Below are 14,444 nucleotides of genomic sequence, written 5' to 3' on the forward strand. Positions count from 1 at the left end.
CTCAGGTTATGAAAGAAGTTAACTTATGTACAAGTTAGTGCAACAGCATCATTTCTGTACGTAGCCAACTACTTAAGTAGTTGGCTATTGGCTTCGTTTAAGTATTGGAATTGGCTTCGTTTAAGTATATCTCATATTGTGAATACCTTCACAACAAGTTACCATGATATTGCACTACCTCGAATAAGTAACGCTTCATCATAGGAGAAGACTATTGTTACTTATTCTCGGTGGATACCACCACCACCTTCTAACCCCTAAATTATGTTGTAAAATAAATTATCTTACACCATCAGGTATCTCTCATATTGTGGAGTTATACTTCACAACTGGTTTATCCTCATTGCAACACCAGGGTGCCTGCACACCCACTCACCCGCAGATGAGGAGCCAATAAGCTCTGAAATGGTGCCATATGGGTAGTGGTATCTGCCGAAAACAAGCAACAATAGTCTTCTCCTATGGTGAAGCATTACTTATTCGAGGTAGCACAATTTCATTGTAACTCAATGTGAAGGTATTCACAATATGAGATTTAATTAAATTATGCCAATTTGTAACTACTTAAGCAGTTGGCTATGTACAGTAATGATACTATTGCACTAACTTGTACGTAAGTTTTTAAAATATACATTAAAATTTTTAAAGCAGTGCATTTTACCTTTTATTTTAAAAAAAATAATAATAATAATTTTCTAATTTTCATCTTTTTAAAAATTACAAAAAAGATATTAGACATAAAACAGAAACATCAGTCTCATAGTCTCTTCCATTTTCCAATTCAAAATGCTGTTAAGTATGTGAAATTTCAAACTGTTCATTATGCATACAAATACTATTTAGAAAATTAATAAAAATATGTAATGTGTATTAGATACTATTAGTTACTTTCATTTTCAGGTTTATTTCAAGATTTATTTCAAATTTGGCACCCTACATAATGCAGAAAATCTGAAACTAAATTTTTTGCTTCCTACAGAGTAGCAGTCATTTTCAGAGATAGTTTTGTGTTAATATTAGTAACAGTAGCGGCAAATGAAGCAAGAAAGTAATTTTGCTTCATTTGCCGCTACAGCAAATGAAGCAAAAATGGAGCTAGTTTATATAACTTCAGATCTTTTTGTTGCTCTTCTCTGCACCTGCTCCAACAGATCCACAACAAAGATATTATTTTAACAATATCTTTATACAGGTTGACCATCACTAATCAGGCCACCGGTAATCCGGTTCCACTGCTAATTCGGTCATAATTTCCACAAATGTAATTTCAAATTTCCCCAGTTGGCGCACCAACCTGCCGCTACTGCTTTGGTGGCATTGGTTGCAGCATTAGCTGTTGGCGCGAACTCGTAAACACTGGCAAGCCATTCCCACTTATTTTTCTGCATTTATTATTATAACCTGCTCACATTTAGCCAGAACCATGGTTCCAATGCATAAAGGAAGTGCCTCTCGTGGTGTAAAGCATAAACACCGTACATTGCCCTTAACAAATAAAGTTGAACTTATAAAAATACTCGACAGAGGTGTGCCTGTGAGAAGTTTAACTCTGCATAACTGTAAATTCCAGCAATTTTTCTCAGTTCTTCTTATTTTAGTAATTTTCTTTTAGCCATTCCTTTTTAGATTTTTTTTTTTTTTATGACATACTTCTACAAACTTGCAACACAATATGATGGATAATACAGCACACTAATGAACTTGTTTCCACAAAATCTCTAATAATACTGACAAACTTATTGCGATGTTTGAGAGTTTATTTTATCACAATTAGTTTTATTGCAGCGCTCACCACGCTTGCAATAAACTAATCAAAAATGACCTTCATATGTATGCCACGTATGTGGCCGACATGGCTTCTCAAGAAATAAAGTAACCTACTGCACCACGTCGGCCACATATATGCGACATAAAAAAGACTTTTTTTTTGATATTTAAACAAAAAAACGACAACACTGACATTACAATATTTATTTTAGAATTACTAATCAAATTATTTGCTAAATATTTTTTTGCCCCTGGGGAATTTTTTTCTAGCTAGGCAGTGAACATGTTAAAGGTAGGACGAGATAGTTAGCTGTTGGGTAAACTGTATGTGTTAAAATAATCACCAGTGATCTGGCAAACTCACTAATCCGGCACCTAACAGGTCCCAATGCTGCCGAATTAGTGACAGTCGACCTGTATTGTGAAAATAATAAAATTTTTCAAAAACTACAAGATTAAGACAGATTAAGACAAAATCCACACAGTTGCAAAATCGGTGGCATTACACTAGACAGGTTCTCGTGCCCAATTTGTATATACAAACTGCAAGAAAATCACTTCAGCAACTATTCAATAAAAGTTTGACTATGGAAAGTAGAAAAAAATCAGAATATCAATCATTGATTAACAGTTAAAATGAAAACATTCTTTACACAGAGCAGCTGTGAGATGCCTAACCACTTAACCACCATTGGGTTAGTGTAAAGTGTAAAGTGTGTTTGGTGTCAAGCGGCACCAGGGGTTTTCCCCATCTCCGCATTACTTGCATTGTGATGGGTGTGCCAGTTTACTGGAAATGCCAGAGATTCAAAAGTGTATGGATATTGTACATGTGTAGTGTCGGGTACCGTTGTTCATCTGGTCATTTAGCCGCTGGATCCCTACTGAGGCCCAACGCTGCCCCACTTTAGCCCCATGGAGGCAGACCAGGAAACACCAGTCGACTAAGATTTACTCTGGCAGGTCCTGCCACCTAATTTCCTGAGATTTCAGTGGCTAGGACCTTAAAAAAAAAAAAAAAAATATATATATATATATATATACACACATACACACACACACAAATATATATGTGTGTATGTGTATATATATATATATATATATATATACATGCCACACACAAATATATATACATATATACACACCCTCTATGCGCTTGTGTGGCAGGGATGCGCTAGGAATGAGAGGCCGAAAGTAGTGGGCGAAGGTGATTTTAGATTGTGTGGGGCATTGCGTGCAGGTAGAGTAGGGGAGTAGATTGAAGACTGAGGGGGGAGGCAGAGACATAGAGCCGATACAGAAGACAGCTCCAGTTTACAGTGGGGCAAGCCCATGCCCCACCAGAGAGTAAGAATGGGGGTGGCACGTGAGGGGGATACGGTGGAACCATCACCTCCCCCACCCGCCAGGGAGGGGTGGAATAGTTGAGCCAGGCAAGGGAGCTGGCTCAGGTCGCCAATACGGCATGCATGCAGAGACTGCGATTTGTTTATGTGGCATTTGGTATAGACTAGTAGGATTTAACTCCTCTTCTCTGATGTCCGTGTGAGCCAAGTTTGGCCGCCTATTTGGAGGTCGCTCATTGGAAATGGGATCCGTCCAGTTAAATCAGATTTTAGCATTCATAGGATAATGTGTAGAGGGCTGCTCGCCGCTTTTGGTGTATACTCCGTCTGTAGGTCAACATTGAGTATTCAAGAAGCAAATCCTGGTCCATTTGATGCTGGAGATGTAGGATCAATAAGTCTAAGTCAATTCAGTGCAGTTAATGCAGCATTTGTTGAGTAGTCGCTCGGGACCCATGTCCCGTCCATGGATATTTGGAAGAGTAGGATTTATTGTCCATTAGGGCAGATTCCGTTGTTGTTTGGGAGAATGGATCTGTCAAGCAGAATGCAAGTCCGGGTCGTTACACGGAGGCTGTGCTTACTCTTTTGTTTGGAGGTTGCCCTTGGGAGCCATGTCCCGTCGGTGAGTCAATTTGCAGAGAAAAGGAAGTGAGTATGGTTGAGGTGAGTTTCAGTTCTGCCATGATGTCCAGCGTTATCCACTGGGGTAGAAATGGGAGGTTCTCTCCCCCATACTCCTCCTGTGACAGGTTTGGTTATAGTTGGTGATGAGTTGGGATATTTAATGGTCCTACCCCAGTAATCTGGTATGGATGGAATTATAAAAGTTTCCACTTGATCATGGAGCTTTCAGATTTGGGGTGCGTGGAGTACTACATTTGTCCTTGTTGTTCGTGATTTGGAGGCAGTGGAAGGGTTAGTCGTCTAGTGTATAGGTTCTGAGCAAATTCAGTTAAGGCTTTGTAGGTTGTCCCATCCTCCAGCAGGTGGTACTCCTGGTCTTTAGGGTTGCAGCACACTTGTGTGATCAGCTGGACACACAGATCATCATACAGTTCACACTCATGCATCTGGTGATCCCAGGTCTCGGGGGAGCCACAGGCACATGCAGGATTGTTTGCGATTCCAAGGAGATGAAGCTTGTGACGGATCGCTCCGTGTCCTGTAAGGAGGTAGGTGACATGCAATCCGGGGCAAAACCATGTCAGAAATATAGGGTTCACTTGCTCCAGATTTGGAAGGACTTTCGCGTGACTTCTCCCTTATCAGAGTCTGTCCAGCGCTGTTGCCAGATTGATCGGAGGTAGATTTGAAGCTTGTTCTTCTCGGCTTTCCAATTGCTTGTCGGATCTGTTGTATGGTCCAGATATGTTGTAACCTTTCCCCGTCCAAGCTGCTGCAGCATGCCTGTTCGGGTAGCCTCGAGGTCAAAGGGCAGAGACCCTGTAATCACTTGCAGTGCGTGGGTCGACACTGTTTTGCATGCACGGGTGAGGGTTAATAAGATCGGTCTATGTATAATTTCAAGCCGTCGGCGATTTACCACGGTTGAAGCCTTGTGGTACCATGCGCCAGAGGCATATGTGATTGCCGGGATGATTGCTGCTTTACAGAGGGTTGCCAGAGTATGCCTTTTCAGCCCCCCAGTCTCAGCGTGTAACTCTGGCGAGCATGGCTGCATAATTTTTTATCTTATTCTGCACATACTTTAGGTGTGGAGTGAACGACCAGTTCCTATCCAGGATAACTCCCAAATATTTCAGTTCAGTAACTAGCTTGATAGTTCTGTCTTGTATTCTAATCTGTGGTGGTCTGGTTGGGGTTAGGTAACCCTTCAGTAGGATGGATTCAGTTTTGGTGGGCGAAATTGTGAGACGGTGTCTTTCCGTCCATTCTCAGAGTTTGGTTAGCGCTGTGTTTGCAAGAATTTCCATTTGGGCTCTTGAGTCTGCGGCTAGAACCAGGGAAAGGTCATCGGCATACGCCAGTGCTTGTATGTCCCCTAGGTCGAGGTGGAGAAACTCGTCCAAGACAAAGTTCCACAGGAGGGGACCCAATACAGAGCCCTGCAGGCATCCCCGGTGTACTTGGCGCTCGACCCTGCAGTATGGGGCCTGAACCAAGACCCTTCTTCCGCTCAGGTAGCTTTTTATGCAGCTGTACAGATTTATCGGCAGATGAGCTGCCCTGAGTCTTGCGAGGACACTCGGCCACCAAAGGGCATTGAACGCCCTTTGGTGGCCGAGTCGATAAAGATGAGAAGTAGATATTTCTGTGAACAGTTTTCTGCCATGTTCAGGATGCGCTCCAGTGGGTCCAGGGTGGATTTTCCTGACTTGAAGCCATATTGCCCGTTTGCACGAAGATTTGCTGTAGAGTAGTGTATTTCGATTCTCTGTTTGAGCAGTTGTTCTAGTACAAGAGGGCGCTGAATCTCTTTAAAAGTTACAGCTGTCAGTTACAGGCTCCGCAAAAACGATAAGTGTTTGCCTTTTATTTACATGATTGTTATTTTATATTGTACTTAATACGTAGTCATATAGTTATAGTTACGCTGGTTATTTTTTATTTTTAATTTAGATAAAGAGTTTTTGTGGATTTTACTTACGATAGGTAAAACCGTTATTTCGTTCCATTTTGTAGCCATTGTTTTTGGATATAGTGGTAGGGAATTCAAATTTTTTAATTGAGGTAGCTAGGTAGCTCTAACGCATAATTATATAGTAATACGCTTCACTGTTTCTATTCAAATACTATTGATATTTAATTTATTGATTTTATTAATTTAAACTACCATGCCCCAGACTAGAGCAGCAAAGCAACGGGCACAAAGTGGCAGGAGTGCTGTGAATCGGGGGAGAACTGAGGGGGGCAATTCTCCAACGCATCACAGCCTAAAAAAATGTGCAACTTGTGAAATGTTTGCCGAACTTCTGGAACGGAACATGATATTGCCATGGGGGATGTCTTTGTGTGCGCGATGTAAGGAGTGTAAGGAAATCAGGCGACAACTCAGCGTTGTTATGGGCCTATATGAGAGTTTGAACGACGGGGTAGATGCCCTCGAAAGATCTAAATTGAGGGGCCCATCAGGCTCTCAGCTGCCCACATCAAAGCCAGAGCTTGCACTTGGTCATCACGCAACACAGCGGCAACCCCTAAGGCAGAATGCGATGGTCCCACAGGAACTAGTAGTTGTTGGTGACTCTATTGTCAGGGAAACGGGGAACATCCTTTGTAAAAAGGATAGGTGGAACAGGACCAGGGTATGTCTGCCAGGGGCAAAGGTTGATGACGTTGTAGAGCGGATATCATCTTTCAAGGGCACAAAAGGTGATATAGTTGTACACGTTGGCACTAATGATATTAAGAGTAGGAGACCGGCGGAATTGCTCAACAAGTACAGGTCACTGTTGAAAAAAAGCCGTGAAATAGGGTTGAATTTGAAAGTGTCTGCAATTCTGCCCAGACATGATAGGAGGGAGTACATGATGAGAGCCTTGTCGATCAATTCGGCCCTGGAAAGATTGTGCAAGGCTCAAGGGGTAGAATTTTTTTCAGCCTGGACTGTACTTGTTAACAGGAGAGATTGCTTCTACAGGGATGGGATACACTTAAATAGAAAGGGTGCAAGAATATTTGCTGATGCTATCGAGGCAGTGTTAGGTGGGTCGGAAAACTGCTAGTTTGGGGGGATACCAAGACTAATAGTTTAACAGTAACCGCAGGCAGAGGTAAAGGTGATTCTTGCACAACTTCTATTAGAATAAGAAGCGAGTTGGAGCGAGGGGTGTTGGGGGTTTCAGGGACGGATGGCAGTCATCATGGAATAGTTGGGTATATGGGATATGTTAGGGTAACAAGGAATAGGCATAGGAGCATGTATGCTTGCATGTATACCAATGCTAGAAGTATAGTAAATAAATTTGATGAATTTGAAGTGTTGGTCAAGACATCAAAGGCGGATATTGTTGGGATAGCAGAGACGTGGTGTCACAAAGATATAAGGAATGCAGAACTGGAATTTGGGGAGTACAATGTGTACAAAGGATAGACAGGACAGAAAGGGAGGGGGTGTTATGCTGTTAATTAAGAAAAACATAAAATCAAAGGAAGTGCACCCAGTTAATATAGATGAACAGTGCTCTGTTGAGTCAGTTTGGTGTGAGATAAGCACTGCGAAAGGAAAAATAAGAGTAGGAGTGTGTTATAGGCCTAATGACTTGAATGAGTACAATGAACAGGAAATAGAGTGGGCCAGTAAATCAGAATGTCTTATAATGGGGGATTTTAACTTCCCAGATATTGACTGGAACTTGTGGGTTGGTCACTCACACACTAGTCAGACTTTTGTGGATTTATTGGATGATTGTTTTCTGCAGCAGCATGTTCGAGAGGCAACCAGAGAAAGTAACACTCTTGATCTGGTTATGAGCAGTGATCATTCGTGTATTAAGAATTTGCAGATAAAGGAACCACTAGGTGGCAGTGATCACAGTGTGCTGAAGTGGGATTTACTCAAAGAGGTAACTACCGTCAGGGGTAAAGGAAAGGGTTTTTGCTTCCGTAAAGGGGAGTACAGTGGTCTCAGACAGTTTTTAAGTTCTGTACAGTGGGATCAACTGACGATGTTACAAACAGTAAATTCTAAGTGGGAAGCATTCAAAGAATTAATCGTGGAAGCTACTAGACTTTATATACCGATTAAGAAATATCGTTCAAGGTTTAGGCCTAAATGGTTATCAGATGAACTAATGAGACTCTTGACAGAGAAGAAAAATGCATGGGATGCATATAAATTATCAGGTGACGCAGAAGCCTGTGGCAGATATAAGCTAGTCTGTAATCAGGTCACAAAGGAGGTTCGGCAGGCGAAGGCGGATTACGAGAAATCTTTGGCAAAAGATGCTATGAAAAACAGCAAGGATTTCTTTACTTATATAAACTCTAAAAGGAAGGGGATGAATATGATTGGTCCACTTGACATCGATGGTTCGACTGTTGATGATCCTGCTCAGATAGCAAACAAACTGAATGAGTATTTTGCATCTACATTCACACGTGAGGAATTATTACAATTTGAAAATGGAAGAAGGTTATTAAATTGTAGCAGTGTGCTTAATGATTTTGTAATAACTGAGAGCAAAGTGGAGGAGAAATTGTTGAAGTTAAACATAAGAAAGGCACCTGGGGTGGATGGGATCTATCCAGTTATTTTAAAGGAGGCGGCAAAGCAACTAAGCAAACCCTTAGCCATAATTATGAGAGCATCCTTGGACTCAGGGGAGGTTCCCACGGACTGGAGATGTGCAAATGTGTCCCCAATTCACAAAGGTGGATCGAAGGGTGACACGAGTAATTACAGACCAGTTAGTTTAACTTCTGTTCCGGGTAAAATAATGAAGTCACTGGTTAAAGATGCATTGCAGGATCATCTAGACAAGACTGCAGCAATAATTCAAACACAGCATGGGTTTGTTAAGGGAAAGTCTTGTCTGACAAATTTGATTGGTTATTATGATGTGGTCACAAAGGAACTGGATGCAAAAAATAATTTTGATATCATATATTTGGATTTCAGGAAAGCTTTTGACACTGTTGCGCATGAAAGACTATTGTACAAATTAGAGCAGAATGATATTAAGGGTAAGTTGCTACAATGGATAAAAGGATGGTTAAGTGGGAGAAGACAGAGGGTGGTAATCAATGGGTGCTACTCTTCGTGGACTAATGTTATTAGTGGAGTCCCACAGGGTTCGGTGTTGGGTCCACTGTTGTTTTGTGTATTTATCAATGATATTGATGAAGGTATATCAGGCTTAATGTCGAAGTTTGCAGATGACACAAAGGTTGGCAGGGTTGTTAATGACAGTAATGGCAGTGTGCTACTGCAACAGGATCTAGATAATTTGGGCAGATGGGCTAAGAAGTGGCAACTGAAGTTCAACCTTGACAAATGCAAAGTACTGCATATGGGTAGAAGTAACCCCAGAGAAACGTACCAACTGTGTGGTACTACACTTAAGGTGGTAGAAAATGAAAAAGACCTGGGAGTAATTGTGCAGTCAGATATGAAGTTTTCTGAGCAGTGCAGACAGGCTGCTAGGGCGGGTCATGGGGTTTTGTCAATGATATATAGGAATTTTGCTAGCAGGGAAAAGGAGGTGATTGTCCCTCTGTATAAGGCAATGGTCAGGCCACGCCTTGAGTACTGCGTACAGGTCTGGAGGCCTCATTTTAGGAAGGATGTAGATTTGCTTGAGTGTGTACAGAGAAGAGCAACACGATTGGTGAGGGGAATGAAGGGATTCTCTTACCAAGAGAGGCTTAAGTTCTGCAAATTGCAGTGGCTGGAGACTAGGCACCTGCGCGGTGATCTGATTGAGGTCTATAAGGCCTTGAATGGGTTGAGCACGCTGAATTAACCACGTTATATTAACCAGCGTATATATATTCAGTGCACCATACACTAACTAGCTGATGAAGGGACACTTCGCCCTGAATGCTTCTATTTTTATTCTTTTATTTTAGTGCTTTTATCTTGTTTCATACCTGTTTTAATGCTTTATTTATGTATATTTCATATTGTATTTTATTTATTTTAATAGTCTTACCAGACCAGTTTGTCAGTTGAGACAAGAAATTATAGTGATACTAATAGACCATATCCCTTTTAACTTAAATTCCTCATGAGGCTAACATTTTTTATTATTATAATTTTATTATTTTTGGTTTTATAATTTTTTATTATAAAACCAAAAAACTCTTATCACTGTGTGTGTGTGTGTGTGTGTGTGTGTGTGTGTGTGTGTGTGTGTGTGTGTGTGTGTGTGTGTGTGTGTGTGTGTGTGTGTGCGCAAGTGTAACAAGAGGCCTCCGGAGAGCTTAGCAAATCATCATTAAATCAAATTTCACCACATATTTACACATGTAAAATTGTCTTTTTACTACTGCAAAATAAATGTTCACACATTTCCTCTAAACAGCCATAAAAAAAAAACACAAACACAGTGGTTTTTTGGAAGAGAGAATCTACATGATTGTTCATTATTATATTGTTGTTGTTGAGTTTAATGACACACAGGCTGCTAGGGCCACATTATGTCTTTCTAATGGTGAATATGAAATAATAACTATATTTTATGATATATTCCTATCCAGTTTAGGAAAATGAATAGTTTTTTTTTTATTACGATCATCTCCCAGAATCTGCAATAAATTTATTGATGACTGTGTATTAACAATTGATTTAAAGGTATTTAAGAGGATATTTTGAAAGTGGGGACAGTCCACTAGTGAATGGTCAGTTGTACCTGACCATTTGCCATTTGTTAGTGGACCTGACAAGATGTACATTGGGGAGTGCTGTCATTAGTTAATAGATACAGGTGAGTGAGGTGAGTATGCCCAATCCTCAGCCTTCCTAAAATTGTTTCTTCTCGTCTGCTTTTCTGGAACTGGAGAGCCACAGCTTTGGTTCTGGTTTTATTTGGTATAGTTTGTTTCCTGGATAACCTCTCCAGATTAGTGACCAGCTATTGTTACATGCTTTACGGATAATATGTTTATAATTGGTATAAGGAGTTTTAAAAGTCTGCAAAAAAGTAGTAGAGTAGTATCTGGTTGTTTGGTTGCAAGATCTGCTCTTTCATTTCCTGTTATTCCACAATGTCCTGGAATCCAACAGAATATCACAGTTTGGTTTGACTCATTACAAGCAAGTAATTTAGAATGGATTTATTTTATTACAGGGTTAGAGGAGTTGGTATTACTATTTATAACAGAGAGAGCACTGAGTGTATATTAAGGCAGATGAAATTAGAAGTTGAGTAATGTGATCTACAGCCAAGTTAACAGCATAAAGCTCAGCAGTGAAGATACTGCATTATACAGGTAATGAGAGAGAGAGAGAGAGAAGTAGAAAGGAATCACCAAGAAAGAGAAGAATGATAATATCCAGCTCGGGACAATAGGTGCACCAAGCACATACTCACCAGATGAGTATGGGATTGGTGCATCCTTTAAATTGTATCATTTTGATAATAAATTACTTAACTAACAAATGACATAATAGTATAGTGTCTATACTATTATGTACAGACACTATACAAGTTCAAAAGTTCAAGTTCAAAAACAAGAAGAAAAGTTCAATTTAATTCTAAGCTTTGTTTGTTTTTCTCATTATTTATATTGAAACAAAGAGTTTTCTTTGTCAAATTCATATTAACAAAAAGAACAAGAAGTTCTGTTTTCCCTGATTATAACCAGTGCAATTGATAGGATTCGAACCTAAGCAGAGAAATCAAGACATTTCCAACAAATTCTTAACATATCATAATTTTTGACATGTTTTTTTTTTTATTCACAATGACTTATGAACACTTACTAATGACCATCTATCCATTGCAGTATATCTTCTATATCGTATCCACTTCCTTCTCCTAACCATGGAATTCCATTTCTTATAGGGACCATAGTGAGCTGGAAAATCAACAGCATATGTCCAGCCCTATAAATAAGATCCAGTATAATTACAACACAAAATTTATCATAATGTAACAAATGAAGATTGTTAAAAAAGCAACGAGAGAAAATTTATTTTAAAATTACCACTGGGTTAACCGTCATGGTAACAATTAAACCTGAGACACTCTTGTAAACGTAAAAATATTCTTTGTGGAGCAATGAAAGCAGCTTTGGAGCCATATTTTAGGCTTAGCCCACTGTATACAAATGTATAATAGTATGCTGTTCAAACAGTTCAAAAGAACTAGATCAAAAACAGTAGAATTAAAAAAAAAAAAAAAAGTATTGCTTTTCAACTTTGCTTGACAGCTCTAGATTAATAAAATAAAGGTCAGTGAATTTGTTTCAAATCTGGCTGCCAAAATAAAAATTGTAATCATATTTAAAAAAGAAGTCTCATTTTAAAAAATAAATGGTCATATTTAAAAAATATGGCCATTTTTATATGACCATATAAAACTTCTGAAAATGACATTTCAATGTATTGCTGAAAAGGAGTGGTAATGTGTATAGAAATATACTGTATTTTCCAGATAATATATTTGTAATATATATTTGAAATACAATTCATAAGTAAAGGTATCATTTTCACAGTTGGAAGAGGAGGGCCAAAATGTCTTTTAATTGCCTATTTCCATGTATTAAACAAGCATAATGTTAAATTATGTTTGTTTAATACATGACATTAGCATATTGGCATAATTTACACTTCCAATTTGAATCCATCAGTATATGAAACCAAAACCTCATATGTCTCATACCCATTTCATCAGGAACACAAATTTATAACAAATAAAAACATACTGCATGAAACAGAAACATGTGCTATTAAAGAGATGTGATTTATAAAAGGAATTACTGATTCTCAGTGGTCAACAGATAAAAGTCAATCAAATGTTTACTAATACATAATTCAGACTGACTGCAAACAGAATATAATGTTTTGCACAGCTGTCAATCAATATACTCTCTGTAAAATAAAGAAATATATTGCACTGTGATATTCTAAGCTGAATGATTTATAATGATTTATAAATCATTCAGCAATATAAATCAATTAATGATTTATATTGTTGCATATGTAGCTCTCATGAGAAGATTAGCATTAGCATTAGCATTAGTAGAGGCATATGATGCAAGAAAGCAAGCTTATTCAGCATCAGCCAAAAAAAAAAAAAAAAACACACACACCACTCCCATTTCACCCCTCCGTTCGTTCGAAATAACTGTTTAGTTGAGCTTTAAATTTGTTTAGGCTATCAACTTCAACAACAAGTGATGGAAGTCGGTTCCAACCACCAACCACCACCCGCTGGCCAAAGGCAAATTTCCGCACATCTATCCGACATCCGTCCTTCCTCAATTTGAATTTATGCCCTCTGAGGTGATTATTCTGAGCAAGATGAAGAATCCCATTGGCATGGAGCATGCTCAAACCATTCAAAGCCTTATACACCTCTATCAGATCACCTCGCCGGTGCCTAGTCTCCAGACTCTGTAATTTGCAAAATTTAAGCCTTTCTTCGTAAGAGCAACCCTTTGTTCCATTCACTAATCTTGTCGCCCTTCTCTGTACCCGTTCCAGCAGCTCTACATCCTTCTTGAAATGAGGTCTCCAGACCTGTATACAGTACTCAAGATGTGGCCTAACCATTGCCTTATACAAGGGAATAATCACCTCCTTATCCCTGCTAGAAAAAGTCCTGTATATCATTGACAAGACACCATGAGCTACTCTTGCAGCTCGTCTGCACTGCTCAGAGAACTTCATATCTGCCTGCACAATTACCCCCAGGTCCTTTTCATTCTCCACCACTGTCAGTGTAGTACCGCAGAGTTGATACATTGCTCTGGGGTTACTGTTTCCCATATGTAGTACTTTACATTTGTCAATGTTAAACTTCATTTGCCACCTCTCAGCCCATCTGTTCAACCTTTCCAGATCCTGTTGCAGCAGCATAGCGTCAGTAGTGTCCTTAACAACCCTGCCAACCTTTGTATCATCTGCAAACTTGGACATTAAACTTGATATCCCATCATCAATATCATTCATAAACACCGAAAACAACAACGGACCCAACACTGAACCCTGAGGAACTCCACTAATAACATTAGTCCATGTTGCGCAGTGTCCATTGATTACCACTCTCTGTCTTCTGCCACTCAACCATCCCCTTATCCATAGCAGCAATTTGCCTCCAATGCCACACTTCTCCAATTTGTGCAGCAGTCTTCCATGTGCAACAGTATCAAAAGCCTTTCTAAGATCCAAATATATAATATCAAAGTTATTCCCTGCATCCAGTTCTTTTGTGACTACATCATAGTATCCAATCAAATTGGTCAGGCAAGACCTGCCCTTAACAAAACCATGCTGCGTCTGAGCTATAACTGAATTCTTGTCTAGATGATTGTGCAGTGTTTCTTTAACCAGTGCCTCCATTAATTTACCTGGAACAGAAGTTAAACTAACAGGTCTATAATTACTTGTGTCAGCCTTTGATCCTCCTTTGTGAATTGGGGTTACATTTGCACAACTCCAGTCTATGGGTACCTCCCCTGAGTCCAAAGAAGCTCTCATAATTATGGCTAGGGGTTTGCTTACTTCCTTTGCTGCCTCCTTTAATATAACTGGATAGATCCCATCCACCCCTGGTGCCTTTTTTATGTTTATCCTCAACAATCTCTCCTCCACTTTCCTCTCAGTTATTACAAAATCATCCAGCTCACTGCCAATGTTTACTTTACCTACATCATTCTCCTTCCTGAATAACTCCTCATGGGTGAATGTAGATGCAAAAT

At 39.5% G+C, this 14,444-nt stretch overlaps 1 protein-coding gene across 7 annotated transcripts in view; it reads right to left on the reverse strand.

Annotated features, from left to right (window-relative positions):
• Window positions 1-14,444, reverse strand: part of Pex23 (tectonin beta-propeller repeat-containing peroxin 23) — an 851,062-nt gene that overhangs the window by 710,116 nt on the left and 126,502 nt on the right. For all 7 annotated transcript variants that reach the window (XM_090377810.1, XM_090377813.1, XM_090377811.1 and 4 more), the window contains exon 4: window positions 11,503-11,625. In XM_090377810.1, the coding sequence (XP_090233936.1) occupies window positions 11,503-11,625 (123 nt within the window). The remainder of the gene's footprint in view (window positions 1-11,502; window positions 11,626-14,444) is intronic.

This window comes from Mastigoproctus giganteus, chromosome 7 (genome assembly GCF_048544385.1).
Source record: "Mastigoproctus giganteus isolate SK-2022 chromosome 7, ASM4854438v1, whole genome shotgun sequence".
Classification (NCBI taxonomy): Eukaryota; Metazoa; Arthropoda; class Arachnida; order Uropygi; family Thelyphonidae; genus Mastigoproctus; species Mastigoproctus giganteus.